General features: G+C 43.4%; 1 protein-coding gene across 2 annotated transcripts in view; it reads left to right on the forward strand.

Moving 5' to 3' along the window:
* Positions 1 to 15,000, forward strand: part of FGD5 (FYVE, RhoGEF and PH domain containing 5) — a 112,601-nt gene that overhangs the window by 80,004 nt on the left and 17,597 nt on the right. For both annotated transcript variants that reach the window (XM_075831832.1, XM_075831833.1), the window contains exons 11-14: positions 2,831 to 2,902; positions 7,772 to 7,840; positions 13,813 to 13,896; positions 14,359 to 14,438. In XM_075831832.1, the coding sequence (XP_075687947.1) occupies positions 2,831 to 2,902; positions 7,772 to 7,840; positions 13,813 to 13,896; positions 14,359 to 14,438 (305 nt within the window). The remainder of the gene's footprint in view (positions 1 to 2,830; positions 2,903 to 7,771; positions 7,841 to 13,812; positions 13,897 to 14,358; positions 14,439 to 15,000) is intronic.

Consider the following 15,000-nt stretch of genomic DNA (forward strand, 5'->3'; position numbering starts at 1 on the left):
TGGCCGTGCTTGGTACTGCAGCTCAGTTTCATTCAAATAAATGCAGTACCAGACCCAGCCACAACTGTATGTACGGCGCTATGCCTAGGCAAACAATAAATGGGACACAGAGATCACTGGGGCGCCACAGCCTCTTTATTCAGCAGATCATATGGGTGGCGGGAGTGGGACCCCCAGGGATCAGATATTGATGGTCTATCCTATAAATAGGCCATCAATATTACAGTGCCAGAAAACCCTTTCAATAGGTGGTCATTCAATATGTGGATGTGTTGGGTGCAGTAAAGTGGGAACCGGTCTTTGTAGCGGTTTTCTCTGCCTGGCTAATAGAGGGGGGGGGTCCCAAACATGGTACCCCCTCTCTCATCTACATATAGACAGAGTGTACAACCCCTTTAATTGGCCCCCTTGGAAGTCATTTCTAATTGGTTCCTCCAAGTGTCCGCATGTTTGTGACTTTGATTACCCCCCCCCCCCCCCATATTACTTAAGAGTCTCTAGTATCGTCCGGGCCATCAGTTTTCCTGCTTTTATTATGATAGGTTTTCTTTTTTTAATCTTTAAATAGTCTTCAGTCAGAAAATCCTATAAGTGTTTCCTCTAGAGATGACTTGTCAACATTGAGAAATTTCATGACCACTAAGATGTCGGCCCCCGCGGGAGCACGGAGAGTTTTCTTCTCCTTCTGGACATTTTCTCATTGCTGGATCGATACAAGCCGAGATCAATAAGTCCATCGGTCGGGGTGAATGTAATGCTTTTCTTACGAGATACTAAAAAATACGTCTGTTACTCTGAATTGGCTTCATCTTCTATATACGGCAATATCACTTATTCATAAATCCAGGAGAGTGACATAATAGCAGAATATTGCTGCTCGAGTTCTATTCGGAAAAGATTAATCAGTGTTTACTTTCTGGTCTAGTACTTATCACACCTTAGTCTTATTATATACAGTATATATGATTCCTGCTCGAGGTAATGCACATGGCACAATAACAATATGATTTGAATAGAAGGTTCCTGCACACCTAGTGGTCACTGGTGGTACTGCAAGTATTGTGCACTTTTTGGGGACCAATCCGGCCACCTAGAATTCTCCCATATCATAAATACAACTTCCTACAAGGGCCAATCTTTTCTCTTACTGATCTAGTTGTCAATCAATTTGCAATTGGGCTCTAGGGTAGAGGGTATTGAATGAAAACTCCACCTTGAAGCCACTTTAAGTGCCCCGACCATTACAATCCAGCGGCATAAATGATTAGTCGCCTTTTCCCTATATACTTGGTATTCAGTCCCTTTAGTACAGAGCACCGTTCTTATGTTCCTCCAGGCACAGACTTGTAAAAAGTCTCAGCTACCTGTTACTGCCACTAGGGGGCGACCTGTATGTGAGTCCGATTCAGATCAATAGAAGATTTATTCAGTTGTGTATAGATCGCCACCTAGTGGTGGCAAATGGCAGCAGAGATTTTTACAAGTGTGTATGTATGTATGAAGGAGCAGAGGAATGGTGCCATGAACTAAAAAAAAATGGAGCATCACAGTCTTATCAAGTATATTAAGAAAATTCTCCAAATCTTTTCAGCTGCTGGTTTATTAGAATATTTTTTTAAATGGTTGGTGCATTTTAAGGTGGAATTTTACTTTAATGATCCCCCGCTATACCAGCTAAATTTTTCCAGCAGATATTGATTAAACTAATACGTCAGGACAGTCCAAGATGAAAAACGGGTTGTATTTAATTTATTACTTATATAGCGCCAACATATTCCATATCACTGTACAGAGATTTTCCCTGTTCACATCAGTCCAGTGCCCCAATCTAATATCCCTATCTCAGAAACATATGCACTAGCGCCAATTTTATGACAAGGAACATTTGCAGGTGCCTGGATTCGCAAGAATATTGCTCAATACTTGCAGTACTAGCAGTGGCCACCAGGTGTGCAGGAACCTTCCTCTGAAATCATATTGTGCCAGGTGATTGTGCAGGAATTGTATATACTGGATATTATTATATGTTATTATACACACTGGGGGACATCTATTAATACTGTCCTAAAGCTAGACGAGATAAAACCCGACCAGGCATTCAGAAATTGCGCCAAATTTATCAGAATGGCGCATGCTGTATGATCAATTTGGTGCATTTTGCTAGTCATAGTAGATACCTCATGGCTTGCATACTCTACACTATTATCGTGCGCCAAAAGAATGATGCACACCAATTAATAAATGTGGCGCATTTTATGACACTTCTAAGCCACGCCCCCTTTTTGAAAAACTTTTCAAAACTGTCTAGTGAAGAGTAAAAAGTGTTAAAAACACATAATAAATTTGGCGCAAGGCATGTACGCATGCGCAATTTGGACCAGAGTTCTGCCACATTTTCCTTTGTAGACCCCCACCACTCTATTTGATGATATGTTCCATTATCTCGACACATTCGCAGCAAGTGACGACTGAGGTTGGGGGTGAAGCTGCGGAGTAAACATTACCGGACACAATGACGGGTGTTTATTTTTTAAAATTCTGCGAGTGTTTTCAGCGGCGCTCACACCCTGCGATTCACACCAGCGTCTTCCTGCTCCGCCACCTGCTGAGTTACCAGCGCGGTGTGAACGCTCGTATTAATCGGATAAGACTGAAGCTGGAGATGGGCACGGCGGATTCTGCGGTCAGCTCCGGTTTATTACCAGCTCCGGCCGTGATTTATTCTTCACATCACAAAGCAAAGCAATTAAAATAACATTTGTCGATGCAACGTTTTCCCGCTTCATTGTAAATGAGTCAATGATCGTCTGCTCTATTGTGTTTGTTGAAGGAGAATCTGCAGAAATTGGTACAGATCGAGTACAGCGTCCGGGGACAGCGCAGTCTCCTCCAGCCCGGGAGAGTAAGTAACTTATCACTATACAATCCTCATCATCCTCATCATCCTCAAAATGGTCATCAGTCACAAAGAAATCAGAGTGGTTGTCTCCGCTCAGGAAAGGTTTTTTCAAGGGAATATATTAGTAGTTAAAGGAGAACTCTACCAAAATGATTTTATTCTCCCCAGTGATGTTAAATAATGGACCGCAACAATTCAGATATTTAGGAAATGATACCTTCCTCTGAACATCTCTGGGGACACTTGGGGTACAGGACACTGACACTTGGGATACAGAACAATGACACTTGGGGTACAGGATAATGATACACTGACACTTGGGGTGCAGGATAATGATACACTGACACTTGGGGTGCAGGATAATGACACTGACACTTGGGGTACAGGATAATGACACTGGCACTTGGGGTACAGGATAATGATACACTGACACTTGGGGTACAGGATAATAACACACTGACACTCGGGGTACAGGATAATGATACACTGACACTTGGGGTGCAGGATAATGACACTGACACTTGGGGTGCAGGATAATGATACACTGACACTTGGGGTACAGAATAATGATACACTGACACTTGGGGTACAGGATAATGATACACTGACACTTTGGGTACAGGATAATGATACACTGACACTTTGGGTACAGGATAATGATACACTGACACTTGGGGTACAGGATAATGATACACTGACACTTGGGGTGCAGGATAATGATACACTGACACTTGGGGTGCAGGATAATGATACACTGACACTTTGGGTACAGGATAATGATACACTGACACTTGGGGTACAGAATAAAGATACACTGGCACTTGGGGTACAAGATAATGACACTGGCACTTGGGGTACAGGATAATGACACTGACAATTGGGGTACTGGATAATGATACACTGACACTTGGGGTTCAGGGCAATGACACCCTGACACTTAGGGTACAGGATAATGACACTGACATTTGGGGTACAAAAAAATGACACACTGACACTTTACGTACAGGATAACGATACACTGACACTTGGGGTACAGGATAATGATACACTGACACTTGGGGTACAGGATAATGATACACTGACACTTGGGGTGCAGGATAATGATACACTGACACTTGGGGTACAGGATAATGATACACTGACACTTGGGGTACAGGATAATGATACACTGACACTTGGGGTACAGGATAATGATACACTGACACTTGGGGTGCAGGATAATGATACACTGACACTTGGGGTACAGGATAATGATACACTGACACTTGGGGTACAGGATAACGATACACTGACACTTGGGGTACAGGATAATGATACACTGACACTTGGGGTACAGGATAATGACACACTGACACTTGGGGTACAGGATAATGATACACTGACACTTGGGGTACAGGATAATGACACACTGACACTCGGGGTACAGGATAATGATACACTGATATTTGGGGTACAGGATAATGATACACTGACACTTGGGGTGCAGGATAATGATACACTGACACTTGGGGTGCAGGATAATGATACACTGACACTTGGGGTACAGGATAATGATACACTGACACTTGGGGTACAGGATAATGATACTGACACTTGGGGTACGGAACAATGATACTGACACTTGGGGTACAGGATAATGACACTGACACTTGGGGTACAGGATAATGATACACTGACACTTGGGGTACGGGACAATGATACACTGACACTTGGGGTACAGGATAATGATACACTGACACTTGGGGTACGGGACAATGATACACTGACACTTGGGGTACAGGATAATGACACACTGACACTTGGAGTACAGGATAATGATACACTGACACTTGGGGTACAGGATAATGATACACTGACACTTGGGGTACAGGATAATGATACACTGACACTTGGGGTACAGGATAATGATACACTGACACTTGGGGTACAGGATAATGATACACTGACACTTGGGGTGCAGGATAATGATACACTGACACTTGGGGTACAGGATAATGATACACTGACACTTGGGGTACAGGATAACGATACACTGACACTTGGGGTACAGGATAATGATACACTGACACTTGGGGTACAGGATAATGACACACTGACACTTGGGGTACAGGATAATGATACACTGACACTTGGGGTACAGGATAATGACACACTGACACTCGGGGTACAGGATAATGATACACTGATATTTGGGGTACAGGATAATGATACACTGACACTTGGGGTGCAGGATAATGATACACTGACACTTGGGGTGCAGGATAATGATACACTGACACTTGGGGTACAGGATAATGATACACTGACACTTGGGGTACAGGATAATGATACTGACACTTGGGGTACGGAACAATGATACTGACACTTGGGGTACAGGATAATGACACTGACACTTGGGGTACAGGATAATGATACACTGACACTTGGGGTACGGGACAATGATACACTGACACTTGGGGTACAGGATAATGATACACTGACACTTGGGGTACGGGACAATGATACACTGACACTTGGGGTACAGGATAATGACACACTGACACTTGGAGTACAGGATAATGATACACTGACACTTGGGGTACAGGATAATGATACACTGACACTTGGGGTACGGGACAATGATACACTGACACTTGGGGTACAGGATAATGACACACTGACACTTGGGGTACAGGATAATGATACACTGACACTTGGGGTACAGGATAATGACACACTGACACTCGGGGTACAGGATAATGATACACTGATATTTGGGGTACAGGATAATGATACACTGACACTTGGGGTGCAGGATAATGATACACTGACACTTGGGGTGCAGGATAATGATACACTGACACTTGGGGTACAGGATAATGATACACTGACACTTGGGGTACAGGATAATGATACTGACACTTGGGGTACGGAACAATGATACTGACACTTGGGGTACAGGATAATGACACTGACACTTGGGGTACAGGATAATGATACACTGACACTTGGGGTACGGGACAATGATACACTGACACTTGGGGTACAGGATAATGATACACTGACACTTGGGGTACGGGACAATGATACACTGACACTTGGGGTACAGGATAATGACACACTGACACTTGGAGTACAGGATAATGATACACTGACACTTGGGGTACAGGATAATGATACACTGACACTTGGGGTACAGGATAATGATACTGACACTTGGGGTACGGAACAATGATACTGACACTTGGGGTACAGGATAATGACACTGACACTTGGGGTACAGGATAATGATACACTGACACTTGGGGTACGGGACAATGATACACTGACACTTGGGGTACAGGATAATGATACACTGACACTTGGGGTACAGGATAATGATACACTGACACTTGGGGTACAGGATAATGATACACTGACACTTGGGGTACAGGATAATGATACACTGACACTTGGGGTGCAGGATAATGATACACTGACACTTGGGGTACAGGATAATGATACACTGACACTTGGGGTACAGGATAACGATACACTGACACTTGGGGTACAGGATAATGATACACTGACACTTGGGGTACAGGATAATGACACACTGACACTTGGGGTACAGGATAATGATACACTGACACTTGGGGTACAGGATAATGACACACTGACACTCGGGGTACAGGATAATGATACACTGATATTTGGGGTACAGGATAATGATACACTGACACTTGGGGTGCAGGATAATGATACACTGACACTTGGGGTGCAGGATAATGATACACTGACACTTGGGGTACAGGATAATGATACACTGACACTTGGGGTACAGGATAATGATACTGACACTTGGGGTACGGAACAATGATACTGACACTTGGGGTACAGGATAATGACACTGACACTTGGGGTACAGGATAATGATACACTGACACTTGGGGTACGGGACAATGATACACTGACACTTGGGGTACAGGATAATGATACACTGACACTTGGGGTACGGGACAATGATACACTGACACTTGGGGTACAGGATAATGACACACTGACACTTGGAGTACAGGATAATGATACACTGACACTTGGGGTACAGGATAATGATACACTGACACTTGGGGTACGGGACAATGATACACTGACACTTGGGGTACAGGATAATGATACACTGACACTTGGGGTACAGGATAATGACACACTGACACTCGGGGTACAGGATAATGATACACTGATATTTGGGGTACAGGATAATGATACACTGACACTTGGGGTGCAGGATAATGATACACTGACACTTGGGGTGCAGGATAATGATACACTGACACTTGGGGTACAGGATAATGATACACTGACACTTGGGGTACAGGATAATGATACTGACACTTGGGGTACGGAACAATGATACTGACACTTGGGGTACAGGATAATGACACTGACACTTGGGGTACAGGATAATGATACACTGACACTTGGGGTACGGGACAATGATACACTGACACTTGGGGTACAGGATAATGATACACTGACACTTGGGGTACGGGACAATGATACACTGACACTTGGGGTACAGGATAATGACACACTGACACTTGGAGTACAGGATAATGATACACTGACACTTGGGGTACAGGATAATGATACACTGACACTTGGGGTACGGGACAATGATACACTGACACTTGGGGTACGGGATAATGATATTGACACTGATGATTTTTTTATACCTTTGTCGTCTTCTCCATCTTGACATCTTTGCAGCGGACGAGGTGTTTTTGGCGCTGCGCTGAGTGATCCTATTTTTAGCAGTAATTGGGATTGTGAAGCGTCAGGTCATGTGATGTGGGGACGGTTTATTCTTCTGCTCGTTATTTTTCTCACTCCGACGTGTTTCTTTTCTCCCAGGAGTTTGTTAAGGAGGGGACGTTAATGAAGGTGTCCGGGAAGAACCGTCATCCTCGACATTTGTTCCTGGTAAGATGATCCATGTCTGAGCCATGGCGGCGGCCATTTGGGGAATTTGAGACGTTCTACAAAATTTTAAAATTAAAAAATGCACCAAAATTGCTCCAAATCCACATTTTAAGGGTCACCTCCATCTGATCCATTTATTGAATATTAAAATAAGAGCCAAATGAGTTCTTGCAGGCAATGTTCCGTGCCATGTAATATTTAGATAAGAAATGTGTTTTACTGCTTCTACAATTTTTAGGTGGCGTGTTGTCTTTAAATAAAAAATGGCCGACGTGAAGCTGCAGTAATGGCCCAAAGACGGGCGCTGTCTCACAATGACCTGTCATCTACAACCTTAATATTTGTTGCTTTCCATTTGTAAAGAGAGAGATTCCTAGAATAAGTATATACAGTAAAATTCCTTTAATCCGGCATTTCATAGTCTAAAAAATCTGATAATCCGGCAGATAACTTGTAAACTTACAAGGTAACCATATATGAGATTCCTCTGGTTAATAAAAAGACCGTACAAGTTTTGTATAGCGGCTGTCCAATAATCCGGAACATTTGATAAAGTGTCACCTATCTGGTCTTGTTCATGCCGGATTAAAAGTAATGTCGTGTATTAGGGAATTGCTATTTAGGCAGTTTTCTATTATATAGCCTACATTTTTAGGCGGTAGCAGCATACAACACACAAGAGGATGCAATGGCGTCCAGTTCCAAGATCGCACACCATGGCAGCCCACGGTCGAGGCGTGGCGTGGCGCGGCACATGACGCAGCCGTAAATCTAGGGTGACTTGGCGACTTTTTAGTGCATAATAATTACACATCCAAATCATCCATAGAAATGCATTGAGTTGTTCAATTACTGCAATTGAAATTGATCAAAGTTGCAGGCAGGCGCACTCCCATTCATTTCAATGGGACGTTTGTGCGACTTTGTGTTGCCCTCCATAGATTTCCATTGCTGCGCATGTCATGGTGTTGGGACATTTGCCGGCTCTGGATGATGAGGAGATACTCCCGGCTGTTTTCCTCTCTATGTGTCCTGTTTAACGTGTCAGCAGATCGCACCGCTGGGTTGAGGCCGTCCTGCGCTCTGTAGTCCTTCTCCAAGCATTCCTATGTAAGCGCTTCCTGGCAGGAAATTTACACGGCTCCTACTCCTGGAGCCGATTTCCTGAGTCCAGCTTATTGTTTACAGGGATGTTAAAAATTCTCAGATACAAAACAAGGACCCTTCCCTGACCCCAGGAACTCCTAGCCGGTCCCGGCCCCTTATCTAACACTTCCAAGAACCGCTCCACAAAGGCGGCTCCGCTGCACAGGACACGTTAAGGCCTTCGCTTTGAAATAAACTTCAATTCTGATCTTATCGTAGATGAAAGCGCAGTAATCGTCGCCTTAAGAATTGACGATCGGATCGCATATTCTTCTAGGTGGTAGCACGGGCGGAAGCAAAATTGTGGTTTTCTATTTTATGGTCCGTCCTCGGCATTAGCAGAATAATAAATATAACATGACAAGAAGTTTAAAGGAAAAACATGCACACACTTGGTGACAACCATCGTTAAAAGGTTTTTCTAGCTCCTCCCCTTCTACTAGCATCATAATTATCATTAAAGAATAACTTCACCCAAAAATATTTCCCTATTGTCTTCAGTCACCACTAGGGGGAGCTTACTGCATACTGTGTTATTATTGAGCTCAATGTATGATCAGTATGCAGTGAGCTCCCTCTAGTGGTGGCTGCAGGCAGCAGAATTTTAGCATGTAGTTATGTCTAATCTGGGGATTTGGAATTTTGTATCAGAAAAATAGAGCTCTGACTCCTATCATATATAATATGAAATGGCACAGTATTTAGATTAACAAAACAGAATGTTGTTCACAGGTGGATAATCTCTTTCTCAAGAAGTTGTCACCACCTTTTTTTTTTTTTTTTTTTTTTAATACCCGTGGGGTTGTCGGCTTTTTACAACGCTTCTTTGTTAGAAGGGTTCTCTAAAAATAAGCCAGTCCGCCAGTAATCAGCTGCAATCTGATCTGCAGGATAACCAGGCAGCAACTGTTTCATTTCCCTACAGCGCCACCACAGGAGAAATCAAGCATTACATTGTTCTCATTGAAATCATTTGGAAGTGTATGTACATTTTGGGGTCCTCCAAAGATAGAAACCATCTTTGTAGTACTCTACAGTACACACTATGTAATTAATGGTGGGTCTGAATAAGGGTCCCCCCTTATTAAGTTCATTTAAAAAAAAATATATATTTTTAATGATGACACCCATTATTTTCCCTAGAAAACAATTGTTGGTTGTCACAGCCCCTCCCCTTTTACTAGCCTTGGTAAAATAATGTTATTATAGCAATATTATTATTAATAATAATACGGTTTTGTGAAATGTCTGATAATATTACACGCTGCTTAGGAAATTGCAAGCATCTCGTCATTCATAACCCTGCAGCCGATGACACGCTCATTAAAATAATCCGACTCCCTCCTGTATACACCATAAGTAATGGACTCAATTAATGCCGGATGACATGTTCCTCATGCAGACCTGTTAGGAGACCAGATTACTGTAGAGCTCCACAATCAGGTCTCACATACGATGCAAAATATGTGTAAGACCAGTGGTCTCTAACCTGAGGCTCTCCAGCGGTTGACCAAACTACAACTCCCAGCATGCTGGGTGTTGTAGTTTCGCAACAAGAGGAGACACAAAGGTTGCAGAATACTGCATTAGAGCAGCAATAGACGTTGCCTCCCATCTTATAGCAGTCTTGGTTCTATTACTTAAAGGGGGTGTCCAGTAAATAAAGCTTGATGTCTACTTTACAAATCCCACTTTTAAATACCCTGTTAGTGAATTCTGAGCTAATAGAGGAGGGGGGGGGGGGGGTCCGGTCCATATTCAGGACATTCATCTGTTAGCCAGAGCAATAAAGTCTTATTCATTATTATATTCATGCATTTACATAGACAGCGCATTGATTTCAATGGAAACGGTGTAATACTTAATTTCCCCTGTGGTGGCGCTGCAGGGTGATTGAACTCTTGCTGCCGGGTTCCCTCAGATTACAGCTGATCGCTGGGTGTCCAAGCAGCGGGAAACTGGGGCTTATTGTCGGGAAACCACCATTCTAACATAAAGTGTTTGTCCTAAGTGGACAAACCAGTTAATATGCAGTAGAAGGGAAAGGGACGGACAGAGTGAAGAGGGTCCTCTGGGATGATAGGAGGGGCATAGGTGTTATAAATGATAAATTGTCACCTTCTGGCATCATTGTTCCAATTGCGGAGTAGGCGTTTGTTCGTGACATGATATATGGGAATATTCACCTATATCCTAATGAGGAACTCCGTCCAAAATATACAATTCCCCTGTCACCTTGACATTTCACCCTGGTACGCCTGTGCAGCTGTTGTAAAATAATGGTGATAAAGAATGAGTGGTTGTCACAGTCCCGCCCCTTTTACTTACACAAGTAATTTTAAGGTCCTAAGTGCTAATGGTATGTTAAAGGAACACTCTGGCCAAAACTGATAGACTGTGTTCTGCTTAGTGCAGGGCCTGGGGGGACGGGGTATGATACAAGAGTGAACCCCTGTGTCATGCACTGCCCCCTCAGGCCCTGTACTAGACCTAAGACAATACATCCGTTTTGGTCGGAGTGTTCCTTTAAGAGTATTTTTATCTAGACAAGTTCGACCATCCAAATTGATGACAATTTCAAACCATCCCGGCCCTTGGGGGAGGAGCATTTCTGTGTCAGGCCCCACCCACTCCCAATCACACCAGTATTGTAGTGTTGCAACGTGGAATATTATATTGCAGTACAAATAACGAGGGGCGCTGTCAATCGAGGGCCCATCCCATGAGGTGGAAGGGCCCAATTTTGTATTTACTCCTTGCTGGACGGCCCTCGTGTGAAAAGAGAATTGGTTCCCGCTGCCCACAGGGCATTTAAGCGGCTGCCTCTTTATTTTTTTGTGGTCATAACATGGCCGCCGCAGTGTACACAGCACTGTTACCATAGCGACCACTCCCCGTTCCACACCAGAGGCCTTGTTAAATCATCTAGATTTATACCTAACGAAGGCTTTACCCACAGATTAATGTTATTTATGTGAATGTTGGTAAAACGCAAACGGCTCAACGAAGGGATAAAGAAAATGGCGACAATTTATGTGGCGCACAGATCATTAGTTGTCCATAATATGATGTATATCTCTGCGGGCCGGGGAGGGCAATGTGATCATCCGGGCGGAGATGTCACTGAGCGCATCACATTAATGTCCGCAAAGAATGTAATTCATGAAGCAATAAGTAAACGGAATAAAACCCTCCACCGACCCGTCATCTGTCACTCGCCCGCACGTAAATCCGCTCGCCCCATGGCACTGACAGCGCCCTGCCCGGGATGATTGACACGGACAGCGAGCCTGCATTTGTATGTTCTTATTAGATACATATGAGGGGCATACATTATTTATACTGAATATTGTTGGTAATAATGTGGCGGCGCCGCCATCAAGGTCACAGATGGCGCCAGTGTTGGGGGTGGAGCCGTCCGGATAAAAATTCACTTGTGGTTTCTATAATAACCAAAATTTCCATGACGCCGTCCATGATTGCCGGGACCGGTGATCGCTCAGGGAGATGGTGCTCATTGTTCTCATGTCGGATCAGGGAAGTCAGCGCCATAGGAAGATGGAGGTGAATTATATACGGGAGCGGCGAGTTATATACGAATATGAGTTTTATTTATGACGAGTCAGATTTCGTGAGGAGGCGAAACAATAAGTCATAGCAACCAGCGTGACTGATCATCTCGGCTTAGATACATCAGAGAACATGGAATGTTATTACAATGAAAATCTGTTGCATTACATGATGGGGGCTGTAGTGCTGTGTGGTTCTCTGAGACCGTATCACACATGATAGGCTTAGATACAGCATCTCAGAAGTACAGAATCACACATGATAGGCTTAGATACAGCATCTCAGAAGTACAGTACCACACATGATTGGATACAGTGACTTAGCAGAAAGTATAACACATGATAGGCTTAGATACAGCAACTCAGCATATAGTATCACACATGATAGGATTGGATACAGTGACTCAGCAGAAAATATCACATATGATAGGCTTAGATACAGCAACTCAGCAAAAAGTATCACACAAGATAGGATTAGATACACCGGCTCAGTTGATGGTATCACACATGATAGGCTTAGATACAGTAGCTCAGCATCACACATGATCGGATTAGATACACCGATTGAGTAGACAGTATCACACATGATAGGCTTAGATACAGCAGCTTAGCAGTCCGTATCACACATGATTGGATTAGATACACAGATTGAGTAGACCATATCACACATGATAGGCTTAGATACAGCAGCACAGTATCACACATGATAGGATTGGATACACCGCTCAGGAGAAAGTATTACACATGATGGGATTAGATACAGCGGCTCAGTTGATGGTATTACACATGATAGGCTTAGATACATCAGCTCAGCAGACCGCATCACACATGATAAGATTAGATACACCGGCTCATTTGATGGTATCACACATGATCAGCTTAGATATAGCAGCTCAGCAGTCCGTATCACACATGACAGGATCAGATACACCGGTTGAGTAGACAGTATTACACATCATAGGCTTAGATACAGCAGTTCACTAGACAGTATCACACATGATACGTTTGGGTACAGGAGCTCAGTAGACAGTATCACACGTGATGGGCTTAGATACAGTAGCCAACATTATCTCACAATAGGCTTAAATGAGCTCTCCCAAATCATACATGATAGACTCGGGAACATCAGGTCAGTATCACACAATATAGAAGTAGATACAACCGCTTAACAGTACACTGTCTCTTTAAATTATTTGATAACATTTGCATATGAAAGTATATATATTGCTATTTATTATAATTTATTTCCCTCTTTAGATGAATGACGTCCTGCTTTACACGTACGCACAGAAGGATGGCAAATACAGGTTGAAAAACACGCTCTCCATTCCTGGGATGCGGGTATGGCGACATTTATTGATGTCTTTTAGGGTTATCCGAATTGTAGGAATTTCCTTTATGACTTTGAAATTAGAGGGGTCGGTCCTGTGTAATATAAACATGATCATTACACAACGAACACTACTCCAACTTTTCAATATACTTTGTGCACCAATTCCTCACCATTTTTTAGATCTCTGCTTGCTGTCAGTAAATGGAAACATTCTTATTTACATCCAGAGGCTTAACACCTGTACAGACCTAAAACTATTTACAGCCTCGGGTTTGTTACAATAGTATCCAGTCTAGACAACCCTCTGAGCTCTTCCCTCTGTAATATCAGATCACTAGTCACAATCTGAAAGAGGGTTGCCCAAACCAGACACCTCCTTTATAGGTCATCGTATCTAGTAACCACCTATAGCGTAGTAGAGTCCGCCACATGACTGCTTCCATCTTTCTGTCGTGCTTTTGTCACTGTAGGTGAATCGACCAATTGTGGAGAACGCCCAACATGTCCTAAAGATTGAATGTATGGAGTGCTGCCTCATGTTGTCAGCCAGGTAATACAATGTGACAGGTAAAACAGTAATTTTCCAAATACTTTGCTTTTCATATGTTATACTCCAGTCACATCCAAAGCTACAGTAAAAAAAACAACACCTGGTTGCCCTTGGAAACAGACAGCAGCTTATCTCCACTCTGTTGTCGGACATGTGACCTAACAGCTGAGCTCTACCTATGTAATGTTCATCTGAGCACCCACAATGCACTGCTCTCTGGTAACAGGAAATCAGCAGAATTGTGAATGCAGCTCTTGATGTAACTGGAGTATAAGCATTACATCGCATGATACATTGTTCATAGAACATTTTGAGGTTTTTTAGACTGTAAGTCCCCCCTGCACACGATCGTGCCCGTAATAACGGGCCATGATTACGGGCACGGACGGCCGCTGACAGCCACCCGCATTTGCGGGCCGTGCTCCCATATAAACTATAGGAGCACGGTCATTAAAAAGCAAGAAAAAGGACATGTCCTATCTTTTGCGGAGCCTTTCTATGGCACGGACACCTTCCCGTAAATATACGGGAAGGTGTCCGTCGGCCATAAAATTTATGGGTC

Source organism: Rhinoderma darwinii, chromosome 7 (genome assembly GCF_050947455.1).
Source record: "Rhinoderma darwinii isolate aRhiDar2 chromosome 7, aRhiDar2.hap1, whole genome shotgun sequence".
Classification (NCBI taxonomy): Eukaryota; Metazoa; Chordata; class Amphibia; order Anura; family Rhinodermatidae; genus Rhinoderma; species Rhinoderma darwinii.